The 19,502-nt window shown below is 48.3% G+C and overlaps 1 protein-coding gene across 1 annotated transcript in view; it reads right to left on the bottom strand.

Annotated features, from left to right (window-relative positions):
• The window catches only part of LOC136626594 (intelectin-1a-like), a 39,434-nt gene extending 24,685 nt beyond the window's left edge, over positions 1–14,749 (bottom strand). Inside the window, exons 1-3 of the mRNA XM_066601640.1 lie at positions 14,644–14,749; positions 14,278–14,525; positions 8,027–8,185 (exon numbers count right to left, since the gene is read on the bottom strand). Coding sequence (XP_066457737.1) covers positions 8,027–8,185; positions 14,278–14,525; positions 14,644–14,749 — 513 coding nt within the window. The remainder of the gene's footprint in view (positions 1–8,026; positions 8,186–14,277; positions 14,526–14,643) is intronic.
• Between the last annotated feature and the right edge of the window lie 4,753 nt (positions 14,750–19,502).

Below are 19,502 nucleotides of genomic sequence, written 5' to 3'. Positions count from 1 at the left end.
TCTGCAGTCATTTTACTCAGTATAGGGGCAGTACTGGTGAGGCAGGGAAAGAGGTATACTGGGTTTAAAGGCAGTGGGCTTTTTCCCCAAAACTTCCAAAAAATACAATATTAAGCCTGCCTGTCACTGCTTTCAGTTTACTGCGTCTCTGCTGGGGGTAGTAGTTGTTGAATTAATACCCAGCCTTGCGCATAACTGTTGCCTGCCTCTGCAGTGCGTTACGTACGTGAAGTCAGCCTCCAACCACAGGCCAATAAGCTGCACATTTAATTACAGCGTTCTGTTTCTGCTAATCTCGTAAAACAACCATGCTGAGGGGTAGGGGTAGGCCTAGAGGACGGGGGCGAGGACGCGGAGGCCGAAGTCAGGGTGTGGGCACGGGCCGAGCTCCTGGTCCAGGTGTATCGCAGCCGACTGCTGCGGGATTAGGAGAGAGGCAAGTTTCTGGGGTCCCCAGATTCATCTCACAATTAATGGGTCCACGCGGTAGACCTTTATTAGAAAATGAGCAGTGTGAGCAGGTCCTGTCGTGGATGGCAGAAAGTGCATCCAGCAATCTATCGACCACACAGTCTTCAAGGCCGTCCACAGCTGCAACTCTGAATCCTCTGGCTGCTGCTCCTCCTTCCTCCCAGCCTCCTCACTCCATGAAAATGACACATTCTGAGGAGCAGGCAGACTCCCAGGAACTGTTCTCGGGCCCCTGCCCAGATTGGGCAGCAATCGTTCCTCTCCCACCAGAGGAGTTTATCGTGACCGATGCCCAACCTTTGGAAAGTTCCCGGGGTCCAGGGGATGAGGCTGGGGACTTTCGGCAACTGTCTCAAGAGCTTTCAGTGGGTGAGGAGGACGAGGACGATGAGACACAGTTGTCTATCAGTGAGGTAGTAGTAAGGGCAGTAAGTCCCAGGGAGGAGCGCACAGAGGATTCGGAGGAAGAGCCGCTGGACGATGAGGCGACTGACCCCACCTGGTGTGATAAGCCAACTGAAGACCGGTCTTCAGAGGGGGAGGCAATTGTAGCCGCAGCACAGGTTGGAAGAGGCAGTGGGGTGGCTAGGGGTAGAGGCAGGGCCAGACCGAATAATCCACCAACTGTTTCCCAAAGCGCCCCCTCGCGCTATGCCACACTGCAGAGATCGAGGTGCTCAAAGGTGTTGCAGTTTTTCACTAAGAGTGCAGACGACCGACGAACTGTGGTGTGCAAGGTTTGTCGCGCCAAGATCAGCCGGGGAGCCACCACCACCAGCATGCGCAGGCATATAATGGCCAAGCACCCCACAAGTTGGGACGAAGGCCGTTCACCGCCTCCGGTTTGCACCACTGCCTCTCCCCCTGTGCCCCAACCTGCCACTGAGATCCAACCCCCCTCTCAGGACACAGGCACGACCGTCTCCCGGCCTGCACCCACACGCTCACCTCCGCTGTCCTCGGCCCAATCCAGCAATGTCTCTCAGCGCACCGTCCAGCCGCCGCTAGCGCAACTGTTTGAGCGCAAGCGCAAGTACGCCGCCATGCACCCGCACGCTCAAGCGTTAAACGTGCACATAGCCAAATTGATCCGCCTGGAGATGCTGCCGTATAGGCTTGTGGAAACGGAGGCTTTCAAAAACATGATGGCGGCGGCGGCCCCGCGCTACTCGGTTCCCAGTCGCCACTACTTTTCCCGATGTGCCGTCCCAGCCCTGCATGACCACATCTCCCGCAACATTGTACGCGCCCTCACCAACGCGGTTACTGGCAAGGTCCACTTAACAATGGACACGTGGACAAGCACAGGCAGGCAGGGCCACTATATCTCCCTGACGGCACATTGGGTGAATTTAGTGGAGGCTGGGACAGAGTCAGAGCCTGGGACCGCTCACGTCCTACCCACCCCCAGAATTGCGGGCACCAGCTCGGTGCTGGTATCTGCGGCGGTGTATGCTTCCTCCACTAAACCACCCTCCTCCTCCTACGCAACCTCTGTCTCGCAATCAAGATGTGTCAGCAGCAGTACGTCGCCACCAGTCGGTGTCGCACGGCGTGGCAGCACAGCAGTGGGCAAGCGCCAGCAGGCCGTACTAAAACTATTCAGCTTAGGAGATAAGAGGCACACGGCCCACGAACTGCTGCAGGGTGTGACAGAGCAGACCGACCGCTGGCTTTCGCCGCTGAGCCTCCAACCGAGCATGGTCGTGTGTGACAACGGCCGTAACCTGGTGGCGGCTCTGCAGCTCGGCAGCCTCACACACGTGCCATGCCTGGCCCATGTCTTTAATTTGGTGGTTCAGCGCTTTCTGAAAAGCTCAGCGCACATTTCCGCAAGTCCAACACGGACGCTGCCACCCTGCGGACCCTGCAGCTTCGGTTTAATCTGCCAGTGCACCGACTGCTGTGCGACATGCCCACATGGTGGAACTCTACGCTCCACATGTTGGCCAGGCTCTATGAGCAGCGTAGAGCTATAGTGGAATACCAACTCCAACATGGGCGGCGTAGTGGGAGTCAGCCTCCTCAATTCTTTACAGAAGAGAGGGCCTGGTTGGCAGACATCTGCCAGGTCCTTGGAAACTTTGAGGAGTCTACCCAGAGGGTGAGCGGCGATGCTGCAATCATTAGCATCACCATTCCTCTGCTATGCCTCTTGAGAAGTTCCCTGCAAAGCATAAAGGCAGACGCTTTGCGCTCGGAAACGGAGGCGGGGGAAGACAGTATGTCGCTGGATAGTCAGAGCACCCTCATGTCTATATCTCAGCGCGTTGAGAAGGAGGAGGAGGAGGGGGAGGAGCATGAGGAGGAGGGGGAAGAGACAGCTTGGCCCACTGCTGAGGGTACCCATGCCGCTTGCCTGTCATCCTTCCAGCGTGTATGGCCTGAGGAGCAGGAGGAAGAGGAGGAGGAGGATCCTGACAGTGATCTTCCTAGTGAGGACAGCCATGTGTTGCGTACAGGTACCCTGGCACACATGGCGGACTTCATGTTAGGATGCCTTTCTCGTGACCCTCGCGTTACACACCTTCTGGCCACTACGGATTACTGGATGTACACACTGCTCGACCAACAGTATAAGGAGAACCTTTCCACTCTCATACCCGAAGAGGAAAGGGGTTCGAGAGTGATGCTATACCACAGGACCCTGGCGGACAAACTGATGGTAAAATTCCCATCCGACAGCGCTAGTGGCAGAAGGCGCAGTTCCGAGGGCCAGGTAGCAGGGGAGGCGCGGAGATTAGGCAGCATGTACAGCGCAGACAGGGGAACACTCTCCAAGACCTTTGCCAGCTTTATGGCTCCCCAGCAAGACTGTGTCACCGCTCCCCAGTCAAGGCTGAGTCAGCGGGAGCACTGTAAAAGGATGGTGAGGGAGTACGTAGCCGATCGCACAACCGTCCTCCGTGACGCCTCTGCTCCCTACAACTACTGGGTGTTGAAGCTGGACACGTGGCCTGAACTCGCGCTGTATGCCCTGGAGGTGCTTGCTTGTCCTGCGGCTAGCGTCTCGTCAGAGAGGGCTTTTAGTGCGGCTGGGGGAATCATCACGGATAAGCGTACCCGCCTGTCAACTGACAGTGCCGACAGGCTTACACTCATAAAGATGAACAAAGCCTGGATTTCCCCAGACTTCTCTTCTCCACCAGCGGACAGCAGCGGTACCTAAACAATATGTAGGCTGCACCCGCGGATGGAAGTATCGTTCTCTATCACCATAAAAAATGGGGACCTTTTAGCTTCATCAATCTGTGTATTATATTCATCCTCCTCCTCCTGCTCCTCCTCCTGAAAGCTCACGTAATCACTCCGAACGGGCAATTTTTCTTAGGCCCACAAGGCTCAGTCATATGTTTTTTGTAAACAATGTTTATACGTTTCAATTCTCATTAAAGCGTTGAAACTTGCACCTGAACCAATTTTTATTTTAACTGGGCTGCCTCCAGGGCTAGTTACAAATTAAGCCACATTAACCAAAGCGATTAATGGGTTTCACCTGCCCTCTTGGTTGGGCCAGGGCAATTTTTTTGAGGTACATTAGTACTGTTGGTACACCAATTCTTTTGGGCCCTCACCTACAGTGTAATCATAGTAATTTCTATGTTCTTCGCCTGCACTCATGGTACAGAAAGGTGTGTGGGGTTGGCCTACACTTTTGCTACATAAATGTAACTGGGGCCTTGTCTATATTGCAACTACTGAAATGTGAAAGAGACTGTTATCTCCCTAAACTGCTGCAACGGGAATGTTACTGTGGCCTGTCTTGACTGCTACTACTACTGAAATGGGACTAATACTGTGCTCCCCCTATACTGCTGCTTCGGAATTGTTACTGTGGCCTGTCTTGACTGCTGCTACTACTGAAATGGAACTAATACTGTGCTCCCCCTATACTGCTGCTTCGGAATTGTTACTGGGGCCGGTCTTAACTGCTACTATTACTGAAATGGAACTAAGACTGTGCTCCCCCTATACTGCTGCTTCGAAATTGTTACTGTGGCCTGTCTTGACTGCTACTGCTACTGAAATGGAACTAATACTGTGCTCCCCCTATACTGCTGCTTCGGAATTGTTACTGGGGCCTGTCTTGACTGCTACTACTACTGAAATGGAACTAAGACTGTGCTCCCCCTATACTGCTGCTTCGGAATTGTTACTGGGGCCTGTCTGGACTGCTACTACTACTGAAATGGAACTAAGACTGTGCTCCCCCTATACTGCTGCTTCGGAATTGTTACTGTGGCCTGTCTTGACTGCTACTACTACTGAAATGGAACTAAGACTGTGCTCTCCCTATACTGCTGCTTCGGAATTGTTACTGGGGCCTGTCTGGACTGCTACTACTACTGAAATGGAACTAATACTGTGCTCCCCCTATAATGCTGCTAGTGATATGTTACTGGGGCCTGTCCCTAATGCTACCGCTGAAATGTTACTAATTCTGGGCTCTGCCTATACCGCTGCTAATGCTATGTCACTGGGGTGTGGAAACGGAGGCTTCCCAAAGACATAATGGTGGTAAGGCCATTTCCCACCAACGCGGTTCCTGTTAAGGTGCATATAACCACGGACACGTGGAGAGGACCCGTAGTGCCTCAAAAACATCCCCTACTCCTCTAACAATGAAAACATTCTTGGCAAATAACTTTGCATTGGTCCGTCTGGTGGCAGTCCAAGAATTTCACCTTTACCGACACAACAAGAGAGCCTCCCCCCCCCCCCCCCCACCATTCCCCCGCCACGGCCCACTTAATCCTGGCCACATTCCGAAAACCAACTAAATAGAACCGCGCTACTAGGTCCGCAGTCGCCACCACATTCCCACCAACACGGTTACTGTTAAGGTACTAATTACCAGTCTGAATGGGGCATGCACTGTGGGCCAAAGCACACCTGTATTGCATGTGACGTTAGCTTTGCTGAGCAGGGCACTGCAATGGAATTTATTTATTTATTGTGGGTTCCAGGGAGCCACCCATGCTGTGGGTCCACACGGAGTTGTAACTGCATGTGTCTACTTATAAAGAACCCCAGTCTGACTGGGGCATGCAGTGTGGGCCGAAGCCCACCTGCATTAAACCTGACGTTACCTCAGCTGTGCTGGGCACTGCAATGGGATTTATTTATGTAACGCCGGTGGCTTCCTGGGACCCACTCATGCTGTCGGTCCACACGGAGTTGTACCTGCCTGTGTCTACTTATAAAAAAACCCAGTCTGACTGGGGAATGCAGTGTGGGCCGAAGCCCACCTGCATTTAATCTGACGTTAGCTCTACTATCCGGGGCACTGCATTGGGACAAACTACAGGAGCAATACAGCGCTAATGAGACGTGCACAGCTACACTAGCATAGGAGTCCGCTGTTGGCACGCGATTGCTGAGGGTTTGTGCAGAGGCCTATGTCCTTGGTGCAGGGATAGTCCGCTTCCTGCCTAGGATTGCTGAAGCTGTTGGCCGAGGCCTATGTCGTGGGTGCGGTGCAAGTCTGCCATGTTTGGCCGCTCAGATCAATTTTTTGTTCATGTCTTGGGCTTCCTAGGACCCCCCCTATGCTGTTGGTGAAAACTTAGTTCCCATTGCGGTGTTTGACCTGTCTGGCTCAAAGACACTGACTGACTTAGGTAGAGGGCAAAGCGCTGGCAGCTTTCCCCTTGCAGTGTGGATTGAGCTATGCGACACCTTGACAGAATGAATACTGTGTGGCACATGGATTCCCCATTGCTATGCCCACGTTTGCAGCTCCTGATGGAGGTGGCACAGGATTGGAGTTCTCATTGCTTCTGTACAGCATTGTGGGCTATCGCCCCGCCCCTTTTAAAGAGGGTCGCTGCCTGGCCCTGCCAACCCCCTGCAGTGTGTGCCTGCAGTTCCTCCTCATGGCAGATGCACTTATAAATAGACATGAGGGTGGTGTGGCTGTGAGGCCAGCGTGTGGCATGAGGGCAGCTGAAGGCTGCGCAGGGACACTTTGGTGTGCGCTGTGGACACTTGGTCATGCGAGGGGGTTGGGCAGCATGTAACCCAAGAGAAGAGGCAGGGGTGTGTCCCGCAGGCAGTGCTTGTGCTTTGTTGGAGGTAGTGTGGTGCTTAGCTAAGGTATGCCTTGCTAATGAGGGTTTGTCTGAAGTAAAAATTGGTAGGGGGAGGGCACTCTTGCCGCTATTGTGGCTTAATAGTGGGACCTGGGAACCTGAAATGCAGCCCAGCATGTTGCCCCTCGCCTGCCCTATCCGTTTCTGTGTCGTTTCCAGCACTTTCTTGGGTTTTGCAGATTTTTACAAATGAAAACCTTAGCGAGCATCGGCGATATACAAAAATGCTCGGGTCGCCCATTGACTTCAATGGGGTTCGTTACTCGAAACGAACCCTCGAGCATCGCGAAAAGTTCGACTCGAGTAACGAGCACCCGAGCATTTTGGTGCTCGCTCATCTCTAATCTTCTTCTGTTAGCTTACCCTATCTGACTTCACTGTACCCAGGGTGTAGCTCCTTTTTATAACTTTTGCTTCTCCCATCACTTCTGCATGAGAGTAGAGGAATTACCAGCCAGCTTGTTTGCTAAACAAATGTGCCTGAAAAACTGTCCAGCTTGTTAACCCTCTAACTGCTGTAGCACATGCTATGCTTTATTATAAAAGAACCAGACACTACTTAAAATACATTTGCGTTCTAATAACATTATGAAACCAGTATTCAAGCATAATAAAACATTTTTCAATTTATATTTCTCATATAATTTGGTGTGTATATCTTCAGGCCAGCAACTTTAAAGGGGTTGTCCCGCGCCGAAATCAAAAAAATTTTTTTTCAACAGACCCTCACATTGTGCACAGTTAAAAAGAATACATTTGTTTTTTTGTTTTTTTTTTTTAATTCGCTTACCTGCATCCCCGTTCTGCAGCTTTGAAGATTCTTCTTTTCTTCTTTCAAAGATGGCGCCGCTGGTCTTCTCCCACGGTGCACCGCGGGTCTTCTCCCATGTTGCACCGTGGATTTTCTTCTCCAGTCTTGCGTTCCACTGCCGATTACATCCACCTCATTGGCTGATCGGCACCACGTGACGGAGGCGGAGCTACGATGACGCGGAGAAGAGGGAGGAGCCCGGACACAGCCAGCAGAGGATTCTTATCTGCGCAAGCGCCGACTGTTGCGGCGACCAGAGAAGAAGGCTTCAGTCGTCGCCATGGAGACGGGGACGCCTGCACCGGAGGGGGTAAGTGTATAACTTTTGTATGGCTCATATTTAATGCACGATGTATATTACAAAGTGCATTAATATGGCCATACAGAAGTGTATAACCCCACTTGCTTTCACGGGACAACCCCTTTAAGTTACATGGGTGCCTGGTTCCAACAAAGTGCCAAGGTGTGGCTAACATTAATCTAATGTGTATGGCCAGTTTAGGGCATTTCCATAGCTGAGGCCATCTTAGGTCTGAGCAATGGAAATACTCTAAAGTGGCTTCAGATGCAGAAATGTGATACTCTGTATTGGCAGTAATATCTCCACTGTCTACACCTAAGGTTACAATCAAATACCAGCTTGATTACTCACTTTATATAGATTGAAGAGGTTTCCACCCTCACGGGAAAAGAAGCCATTGTTTGTGCGATATCTTAATATAGCGTTTTTTCTCCACTTAGACATGGGTGTCTTGTTGGGAACATGCCATAACCCCAAGTCTTTGGCAACAATATCAAAGTATCCAGGATTCTAGAAGCAAATTGTGAAATAACAGACATTCAAATTGATTGTCCAGGATTTCAAGAATAAATTAAAACATGCCCTACATGCTGTGGATTTTCCACTGTGGCTTTGCATGCATAAATATCCAAAGCTTATTACAGTACCAGCAACACAACAGTCATACAAGTACATTGCATGCGTGCAGGGTTTGTATGGAGTGGTTTTAGGAGCCAAGCCCACTGCATACAAGGTAGATGCTAGCTGTCAAAGCTGCAAATACAGCTGTCTACCCCTGCACCAGGGCATATATATGCCAAGCCCGTGCATCACATGGCGGCGTATGTCGGCTGGCCGTGAAAGCCCCGTTACCAGCTAAAGATGCCACCTTAGGCAATCAGAACAAGCGCTCGATAAACCAATCATAGCCATTCATTGAATGACATTACAGATGCTCCGTCAGGATTGAGGACTGCACGGAAGCCTGCAGGAGCACAGGAGGCCAGCTGAAGGGACCTGGATGGTGCCTGCTAGGTGAGCATGTTTTTTTTTTTTATGTAGTGTAGCTAGGGCTTATTTTGGGGGTATGGCTCATATCCCCCCCTGAAAATTAGGGTAGGGTTTATTATTTGGGTAGGTCTTATTTTCAGGGAATATGGTAAATAATAATAATAATAAACTTTATTTGTATAGCGCCAACATATTCCGCAGCGCTTACATAGACAGGGGGGATGCAGAAAGCCAATACAAAAATTACAGAACCACGGTTACATAGTAATCAGTTGATGGAAACAATGGGGGTGCGGGTCCTGCTCCAACGAGCTTACGTACTACGAATAATGGGGGAATACAGAAGGTAAAGGGCTGGAGATGTGCACGGTATGGCGAGGTGGAGAGTAAGCGATGTTATACACATAGACAATGGTCAGACATTTAGCCGTATGACGGCAGAAACGGTATGACTGCAGGAGCTGTTTTTTTATGGCTAGTAGGGATTGCAGTCAGTAGGTCAGGGAGCATGTTATCAGGCGAAGTACAGAGGGGTTTGTTTAGGGAATGCGGTATAGCTACCTGAAGAGGTGCCTTTTTAGAGCACGCCTGAAATTCTGCGAGTCCTGGATTGCTCGGGTAGCCTTTGGTAGTGCGTTCCAGAGGACCAGTGCTGCTCTGGAGAAGTCTTGAAGGCAGAAATGAGAAGTTCAAATTAAAGGGGCGCTCAGTCTGGTTTCGTTAGCAGAGCAGAGAGCCCAGGCTAGTTGATGGATTGAGATGAGGGAGGCAATATAGGGTGGTGCTGCGCTGCATAGGGCTTTGTGGATGAAGGTAGTGAGTTTGAATTGAATTCTGTGTTTACCAGGCAGCCAGTGCAGTGACTGGCACAGGGCAGAGGCGTCCGAGTAGCGGCTGGACAGGAAGATGAGCCTGGCTGCCGCATTCAGGATGGATTGAAGAGGGTAGAGTCTGGTGCAGGGGAGGTCGATCAGCAACGAGTTGCAATAATCGAGCCGGGAGTGGATGAGGGCAACAGTAAGCGTTTTTAACGTGTCCACAGTGAGAGAAGAGCGGATTCTTGCGATATTCTTGAGGTGCAGCTGACATGTTCAAGCCAGAGATTGGATGTAGGGGGTAAAAGAGAGATCAGAGTCGAATATGACCCCAAGGCAGCGGGCATGTTGTCTAGGAGTTATGGTGGCGCCACACACTGAGATGGAGATGTAAGGATGAGGTCGGTTAGTAGTGGGTGGAAATACCAGTAAGTCAGTTTTAGAGAGGTTTAGTTTTAGGTAGAGAGAGGTAGAGCCAGCAAAGGAGACACTGAAAGCGCGGTCAGATAGGTAGGAGGAGAACCAGGAGAGAGCAGTGTCCTTTAGGCCAATGGAGCGTAGCATACTGAGGAGGAGTTTGTGGTCAACAGTATCAAATGCTGCGGAAAGGTCGAGGAGGATCAGTAGGGAGTAATCGCCCCTCGATTTGGCTGTCAGTAGTTTATTGGATACCCTTGTCAAGTGTTAAGGTCGGAAGCCAGACTGTAGGGGGTCTAGGAGAGAGTGCTCTAATAGATAGCTTGCAAGGCAGGAGTAAACCAGGCGTTCTAGTAATTTGGAGATGAAGGGGAGGTTTGAGATGGGTCCGTAGTTGGCAGCATCAGTCGCGTCCAGAGTCGGCTTCTTTAGCAGTGGGGATATGATGGCGTGTTTGAAAGAAGAGGGAAAGATGCCAGAGGTCAGAGAGAGGTTGAATATAGTGGTGAGATGGTAGATGACCACCAGGGAGAAGGAACGGAGGAGGTGTGAGGGGAGGGGGTCGCTATTGCAGGTGGTGGGGCGAGCAGAGAAGAGCAATTTGGAAACTTCTTCCTCTGTCCCTGGTCTGAGTACAGACAATGAGCAGGAGCTAGATGCAGGGCTGACAAGACTAGGGTCAGGGCTAGTCTGGGATTGGGAAGTAATTTCCTGACGGATGTCATCAATTTTCTTTTTAAAGTAAGCAGCCAGCTCTTCAGGACTGACATCCGTCACCGGGGGCTACGGTTTAGGGCTGAGAAGGAATTGAAAAGTATCAAAGAGCCGTTTAGGGTTGTGCGATAGTGAGGAGACTAGAGAGGTGAAATAGACTTGTTTGGCATGGTGGAGGGCGAGGTTGTAGGTTCTGAGCATGAATTTGTAGTAGAGGAAGTCTGCGGACGTTTGCGATTTCCTCCACAGCCGTTCAGCACTTCTAGAGCACTGCCGGATGAAGCGCGTTTGAGGCGTGAGCCAGGGTTGCCGCGTTCTACATCAGATGGCTCGGGTCCTGGGGGGCGCTGCTTTATCCAGGGCATGTTTGAGAGCGGTGTTGTAGTGAGTGGCAGCCAGGTTGGGGCAGGCAAGGAGAGAGATAGGGGACAGAGAGGACTGTAGGGATTCAGCAAAGTCCTGGGTGTGAATGGCCTTAAGGTTCCTGTAGGTACGGTAGGTAGGTGGGTCTGGAGAGATGTTAGGGAGCGTGACAGAGAAAGAGAGGAGGTTATGATCTGAGAGCGGGAGAGGGGAGTTAGTTAAGTTGGAAGCAGAGCAGAGATGGAGGAAGACCAGATCAATAGTGTTGCCATCCCTGTGAGTGGGAGAGGCTGTGAGTTGAGAGAGACCAAGGGAGGAGGTGAGCGAAAGAAGCTGAGAGGCAGATGGGGAGATGGGGTCATTAGTGGGGATGTTAAAATCACCTAAGATGAGGGTTGGAATTTCACAGGATAGGAAGTGGGGGAGCCAGGCAGCAAAGTGGTCCAAAAACAGGCGAGGAGCACCTGGGGGGGCGGTAGATAACTGCCACTCGCATGGACAGCGGACGAAAAAGCCATAGCATATGTACTTCCAATGATGGAAAAGTGAGTGAGGGTACAGGGGGGGGTGACCTGGTAGGTACATTTTGGGGAGAGAAGAGCACCTACTCCTCCGCCACACCTGTCATCTGGTCTCGGGGTATGAGACAACTGCAGGGCATTGTAAGACAGTGCAGCAGGGGAGGCTGTGTCAGACTGCTGTATCCATGTTTCTGTGAGAGCGAGCAGACTAAAAGATTTAGCAGTAAAAAAGTCGTGGATGGTGGGGAGTTTATTACATGCTGACTGGCAGTTCCAGAGCGCACATTTAAAGGAGTCAGGGGAGGGTATGCATGGGCTAGCAGTTGGGCTTGGAGATTTAATTAGTGAGTCAGGTAGGGGGTGATAGCTGGGAGCAGTGGAGGGTGGGCCAGGATTGGGAGAGATATCCCCAGCAGCTAGTAGCAGCAGGATAGAGAAGGTTAGCACATGATTAGGAGATTTATGAGGATGACTGTTATTTTTGTTAGTGGCATTAGGGGGTTTGAGGCTAAGCAAGAAGGTAAAGAGTGCATGCGAGCTGTGCATAGGTGAGGACAGGAGAGAGGGGCTAATGTAAATAGTGTGCCCCAGAGGTTGGCACTTGGAAGAAGTTCTGAAGCTGAGAGCAAGGATGAGAACAGAAGTGACAGCATTAGTGATAGCTTTGAAGTGTAAAGTATTTAGGCAGAGTTTGTGGCCTACCTGTCTCCTACCCTGTCGAACTGCCATGGTCAATCTGTATCCTACTTCATCCAGCCATACGTCATACAGCTCATATACGCGTGGCAGCCACAAGCGTGGCATGCATGCTTACACTGATATTATAGTGAAAGTTTAAGGTACGACTAGGAAACAGCTCGGAGTGGCTAATCAGGTTCCAATTGACTAGCCAGCTGACTTTAGCATTGCAAATAGAGATGAGCGAGCATACTCGTCCGAGCTTGATACTCGTTCGAGTATTAGGGTGTTCGAGATGCTCGTTACTCGAGTCGAGTACCACGCGGTGTTCGAGTCACTTTCATTTTCTTCCCTGAGAAATTTGCGCGCTTTTCTGGCCAATAGAAAGACAGGGAAGGCATTACAACTTCCCCCTGCAACGTTCAAGCCCTATACCACCCTCCTGCAGTGAGTGGCTGGCGAGATTAGGTGTCACCCGAGTATTAAAATCTGCCCGCCCACGGCTCGCCACAGATGCATTCTGACATAGTTCAGGGAAAGTGCTGTTGATGCCGGAGCTGCTATAGGGAGAGCGTTAGGAGTGATTTTAGGCTTCAAGAACCCCAACGGTCCTTCTTAGGCCATAGAAATTGCAGATCGCACCTATGTGCGATCTGCGATTCCTGTTCTCTTCTCTATATGCGCCCAATGGGGCCGGCGGCAGCAGCGCCGACCCCATTGAGAACATATAGAAGTCAAATCATTCTTCTCTGCCACAGCTGTAACAGCTGTGGCAGAGAAGAACGATGTTTGCCCATTGAATTCAATGGAGCCGGCAATACAGCAGGTTCCACTGAAAGCAATGGGCTGCCGGCGATCGCGGGATGAATTGTCGGGAAGGGCTTAAATATATAAGCCCTTCCCTGCAATTCATCCAGAAATGTGTAAAAATAAAAATATATACCGTATATACCGGCGTATAAGGCGACGTCATTGAATGGCTGTGATTGGCTGAAGGCACGTGTGTTTTCTGGAGGCGGGGATTTCAAACCCTGCGTCCAGAAAGCAATGCTCTGCCGGGGGCCAGGAGGGAGCGACAGCCTGCAGCAGTGCCGCAGAATGCCAGGAGAAGTGAGTAATGATTTTTATTCTTTGCTCCGCTGTATTCCCGGCGTATAAGGTGACAGTTGGGGGGTCGTCTCATACGCCCCGTCGCCTTATACGCCGGTATATACGGTATATATTTTTATTGTAACACATTTCTGGATGAATTGCAGGGAAGGGCTTATATATTTAAGCCCTTCCCGACAATTCATCCTGCGCTCGCCGGCAGCCCATTGCTTTCAGTGGAACCTGCTGTATTGCCGGCTCCATTGAATTCAATGGGCTAACATCGTTCTTCTCTGCCACAGCTGTTACAGCTATGGCAGAGGAGAACGATCTTTATGCTGACAGTGCGGGGGGGGGGGGTCTCACTCTTGCCGCTATTGTGGCTTAATAGTGGGACCTGTGAACTTGAGATGCAGCCCAACATGTAGCCCCTCGCCTGCCATATCCATTACTATGTCGTTCTCATCGCTTTCTTGAATTGCCCCGATTTTCACAAATGAAAACCTTAGCGAGCATCGGCGATATACAAAAATGCTCGGGTCGCCCATTGACTTCATGGGGTTCGTTACTCGAAACGAACCCTCGAGCATCGCGAAAATTTCGTCCCGAGTAACGAGCACCCGAGCATTTTGGTGCTCGCTCATCTCTAATTGCAAACCTAATGACCAAGGGGGGGGGGGGGTGAAATTTATTGCTCTCCTTAGATAAGGAAAGCATCTCAGCAAGGATGGATGAAATATGCCATTTGGGGGAGGTGGATGGCAGAAATGACTAAAAGTAAAGTTTCATTTACCGATGCAAACAGATGAAGTGCAAAATACACAATTCACAGCAAGCAAGCAGCACAGATGATTTAATTAGAGGGAGATAGCAGGAGTTCAGCTTGTAGTGGGATGATGCAGAAATGAACGTACATAATACATAATACGTACATAATAGTGTAATAGTCTTACAAAATGCAGACCAAAATGCATATTAGGTGAAATTATTGTTATCCTCCACTAAGAGTGAGAACCTTGTAATCATCACTGGTAGCTCCATAAGAATGTCCAAATATAGCGTAGTTGGCCCAGTTGTCATCTCCTTTTGGGTTGTTGGGGTTGTTTCCTTGCTGGCTGGACCAGCGATCTCCCTCTGTACATTTCCCATGCATGTTATTTTCATGGATACTGGCCACCAATGTCCAACCTCCACCATCGGTTGTCATGTCACAGTAGGTCTGGTACTTCAGTCCATCTTCTGTGGTCAGGGTGTATATTCCATCTAGGGGATGGTATAAACGGGTCAAACTCTCTATATATAAGCAATGCAGCTAGTAATGTGGCGGCATTATATACATCATCAAATGCATACACATAAAGTTTGTGTATATTTATCTCACCTTCAGCATATGGATATAATTTCTTGATTTCATTGCAGCTTCTTTGTCTGTCAATGCATACTCCAGCATGTACTAAGGAAAGCACTATGAGACCGCACACCCACATTGTAGCTGACTGCCAGGAGGGGACAAAAACATGAAAATTAGTTATAATAAAATGAAGTCTAGGGCTGCACAGTGACTTTGGTTACGACACAAGTTAAAAGGCCAAATATTGCAGAGTTGCCCTGTCTGTATCCCATGCAATGTAAATGAATGTGGCTGTATTGTGACTCCCAAGTTGCCATTGCTCACAGTCACAAGAAATCCAAAAGTGTTTAATTTCTTGTGACTGTCAGCCTGTGATCACAGCAACTTGTGAACGGCAACTTGACCCCATTCACTTACCACAATGCAATCTGTTCCCTTAAAACCGGTTATCATTAAAATTCACCTGATGATTAACCCCTTTTTTACTTGAAGGATACGTGTGCAGCATAGATCCATCGCTCCCCAAAGGATTATTAGTTAATAGCACACCTCATCCTTAATATGTTTAAAATTTAACATAGACAGATTTGTTACCCTTTGTCATTATGGTATTGATACTTATAATATTTGACCAAAATTTACATTAATATGTTCTGTTGATGCATCAATGGTGACCCAAAATAATATTTTCCCTAAATTATTTTAGATGATATTTATTTCTTTTACCTTTAATCAGTATTCATTCCATCATGTATTTTCAAAGTAAACCAATTTTTATGCATAAATGGTTAAAAAAAAAAAAAACTAACAGCAAATCAACTAGGCGTTCTAGAAAAGGGCTTAAGATTTGTTCCTAATAATGATTTCAATCTATTCAACACTTTGACGGTAAAAGACATTTTTCTGAAGACAAGCACGGATGTAATAAAGAAAGGTACAGCAGAAAGGAAATAGTACCTAATGATTTTCTGAACAGAACGTTTAAAGAAGTAAGTGTTGTGCTGGATTTTCATCATTTAAAAAAGGAGGATTGGTGCAAGATAAAAATGAAATAAATAATTGCGGATTTGAAGTCCCTAACCCCTCCTATTATCCGTTAACATCTCGGACAAGATTAATGGACGAATTCCAACATGTCCTGGAAGAGGAATTGATAAAATTAAAAAGAAAGAATCATTCAAATGGGGAATTAAGTTATAAAAAAAGAACCTTACATCTAAAGAGAAAAAAGATTTAAAATAATTGGCCTCCAATAAAAATCTTATCATTAAGGAATTGGATGGATAGGGGATATTTTGTTATTGGACTCAGAACGTTATGCAACACAGGTGAACGCCATACTATTAAATGAGAGAAGGTATAGAAAAATAGATTTCAATCCAACCAAGGACTGTCTGGAAGGTCTGAAAAAAATATTGGACTACTGGTTAACGTTGGGTGTATTAAGTGAAAAGGAGGCTTCGTTTTTATGTCCTACAAATCCTGCATTACCTGTTTTTTATGGAATATCAAAGATCCATAAGGGGGAGTTTCCTCCACCACTGCGCCCAATTGTTGCAGAGATTGATCCACCCTTTGAACGTCTTAGTTCGTGGGTGGATCGATCCCTGCAACCCCTAGCAGGGAGAGTACCGGGCTTCCTGCTTGATAGCCGTTCTGTAATACAGCAATTGCAATATATCAAGTGGCATGAAAAATGTTTTTGGGTGACCTGTAGAGATGAGTGAGGTCAAATGCTCGGGTCCTCGTTATTCGAGTTGAGCTTTTCGTAAAATTCGTGAGCTTTCTCTCTCTCTCTAACGAGCATCAAGCTTGCCAGAGTACGTTCGCTCAACTCTAGTGACCTGTGATGTCGTCGATCTGTACTCCAGTATTCCCATTGTGTGGCCATACAGGCAATAAAACATTATTTTGCCCAACACAGCAATTAAAGCAATAATCTTAAGAAGTTTATTGTCTCATCTGTTGAGTTTTTGTTACATCAATTTTTTTTTTCCTTTGACAAGAGATATTTTGTACAAGTGCCAGGAGCCCCACTTCGATTTGCTCCCGCTTCTCACCAACGATTGCGTACTTGACAATGAGTTGGTGGGAGGCAAACTATATATTTAATGAAATTAATCCTATGTATGACCACAGAATATGGTATGAACAATTTATTGACGACATTATCATGATATGTTTAAAAAACCAGGAAAGTAGATGCACTGACAAAATAGAGCAATTTTCAAAATTCATTAATATAAATCCGTTCAACTTAAAATTTGTATGTACATGAGGAAAAGAACATCTCGTTCCTAGATCTCGGGTTGCATGGTAATGAAAAAAAAGGAGTCATAGAAAAAAAATTGTATAGAAAAAAACACGGTGGGCAATACGATCCTCCATGCAGAAAGTGCTCATCCAGGACATATAATAGAAGCAATACCAATAGAGAGATAATTAGGGCCAAACGGGCATGCACTACTGACAAAGATTACAATCTAACAGTAAAGGATATTAAATCAAGATTGAAGGAGGAAGATATAAAAGGTCCACTCTAAAAAGATCGGAGAATGAAGTAAGAAACCTGGAAAGAAAAACACTTATAGAGGAAAGTAGAAAAAGACATGATGATAAAGGAGAACGGCTGATGTTCTCCACGATGTATAGTAATAACTTCAACAAAATCAGAAGTCTGTTTTATAAATACCTCCCTGTATTGCGCCAAGATCAAATAACAAATAATATTCTAAGTGAGGGATTAATGGTTGTGGCAAAAAAAGGGAAGAAGCCTGGGAAACATATTATCTCTCAGCTTCTACACATCACAAAAAGAGAACAGTGGCTAAAGCATAGGGGTTTTGTAAAGTCTGGTAACAAGCGATGCAGCGTATGTCATTTAGCAAAAAAATGTAATAAATTTGGAGATAGCAGAGGGGAAAAAGAATATGACTAGAGATGAGCGAGCACCAAAATGCTCGGGTGCTCGTTACTCGGGACGAAATTATCGCGATGCTCGAGGGTTCGTTTCGAGTAACGAACCCCATTGAAGTCAATGGGTGACCGAGCACTTTTGTATATCACCGATGCTCGCTAAGGTTTTCATTTGTGAAAATCTGGGCAATTCAAGAAAGTGATGGAAACGACACAGCAACGGATAGGGCAGGCGAGGGGCTACATGTTGGGCTGCATCTCAAGTTCCCAGGTCCCACTATTAAGCCACAATAGCGGCAAGAGTGCCCCCCCCCAACAACTTTTACTTCTGAAAAGCCCTCATTAGCAATGCATACCTTAGCTAAGCACCACACTACCTCCAACAAAGCACAATCACTGCCTGCATGACACTCCGCTGCCACTTCTCCTGGGTTACATGCTGCCCAACCCCCGCCTGCACGACCCAGTGTCCACAGCGCACACCAAACTGTCCCTGCGCAGCCTTCAGCTGCACTCATGCCACACCACCCTCATGTCTATTTATAAGTGCGTCTGCCATGAGGAGGAACCGCAGGCACACACTGCAGAGGGTTGGCACGGCTAGGCAGCGATCCTCTTTAAAAGGGGCGGGGCGATAGCCCACAATGCTGTACAGAAGCAATGAGAAATATAATCCTGTGCCACCGCCATCAGGAGCTGCACACGTGGGCATAGCAATGGGGAACCTATGTGCCACACACTATTAATTCTGTCAAGGTGTCTGCATGCCCCAGTCAGACCGCGATTTTTTATAAATAGTCACAGGCAGGTACAACTCCGCAATGGGAATTCCGTGTGCACCCACAGCATGGGTGGCTCCCTGGAACCCACCGGCTGTACATAAATGTATCCCATTGCAGTGCCCATCACAGCTGAGGTAACGTCCGATTAAATGCAGGTGGGCTTCAGCCCACACTGCATGCCCCAGTCAGACTGGGGTTCTTTAGAAGTGGACACATGCAGTTACAACTCCCTGTGGACCCACAGCATGGGTGGGTGCTAGGAAGCCACCGGCGGAACATAAATATATCCCATTGCATTGCCCATCACAGCTGAGGTAATGTCATGTTTAATGCAGGTGGGCTTCGGCCCACACTGCATGCCCCAGTCAGACTGGGGTTCTTTAGAAGTAGACACATGCAGTTACAACTCCCTGTGGACCCACAGTATGGGTGGCTCCCTGGAACCCACCGGCGGTACATAAATATATCCCATTGCAGTGCCCAGCACAGCTGATGTAACTTCAGCTTTAATGCAGGTGGGCAAAAAATTAATTGGATTACACTGTAGGCGATGGCCCCAAAAAAATGGTGTACCAACAGTACTAATGTACCTCAGAAAAATTGCCCATGCCCAACCAAGAGGGCAGGTGAAACCCATTAATCGCTTTGGTTAATGTGGCTTCATTTGTAACTAGGCCTGGAGGCAGCCCAGTTAAAATAAAAATTAGTTGAGGTGAAAGTTTCAACGCTTTAATGAGCATTGAAACGTATAAAAATTGTTTAAAAAAATTATATGACTGAGCCTTGTGGGCCTAAGAAAAATTGCCCGTTCGGCGTGATTACGTGAGGTTTCAGGAGGAGGAGCAGGAGTAGGAGGAGGAATATTATACACAGATTGATGAAGCTAAAAGGTCCACGTTTTTGATGGTGATAGAGAACAATGCTTCCATCCGCAGGTGCAGCCTACGTATTGTTTAGGTATCGCTGCTGTCCGCTGGTGGAGAAGAGAAGTCAGGGGAAATCCAGGCTTTGTTCATCTTGATGAGTGTAAGCCTGTCGGCACTGTCGGTTGACAGGTGGGTACACTTATCCGTGATTCCCCCAGCGCACTAAACACCCTCTCTGACAAGACGCTAGCCGCAGGACAAGCAAGCACCTCCAGGGCATACAGCGTGAGTTCAGGCCACGTGTCCAGCTTCGACACCCAGTAGT

This window comes from Eleutherodactylus coqui, chromosome 4, assembly GCF_035609145.1.
Source record: "Eleutherodactylus coqui strain aEleCoq1 chromosome 4, aEleCoq1.hap1, whole genome shotgun sequence".
In the NCBI taxonomy this organism is placed as follows: Eukaryota; Metazoa; Chordata; class Amphibia; order Anura; family Eleutherodactylidae; genus Eleutherodactylus; species Eleutherodactylus coqui.
This window is presented reverse-complemented; position numbering and strand designations above follow the sequence as displayed.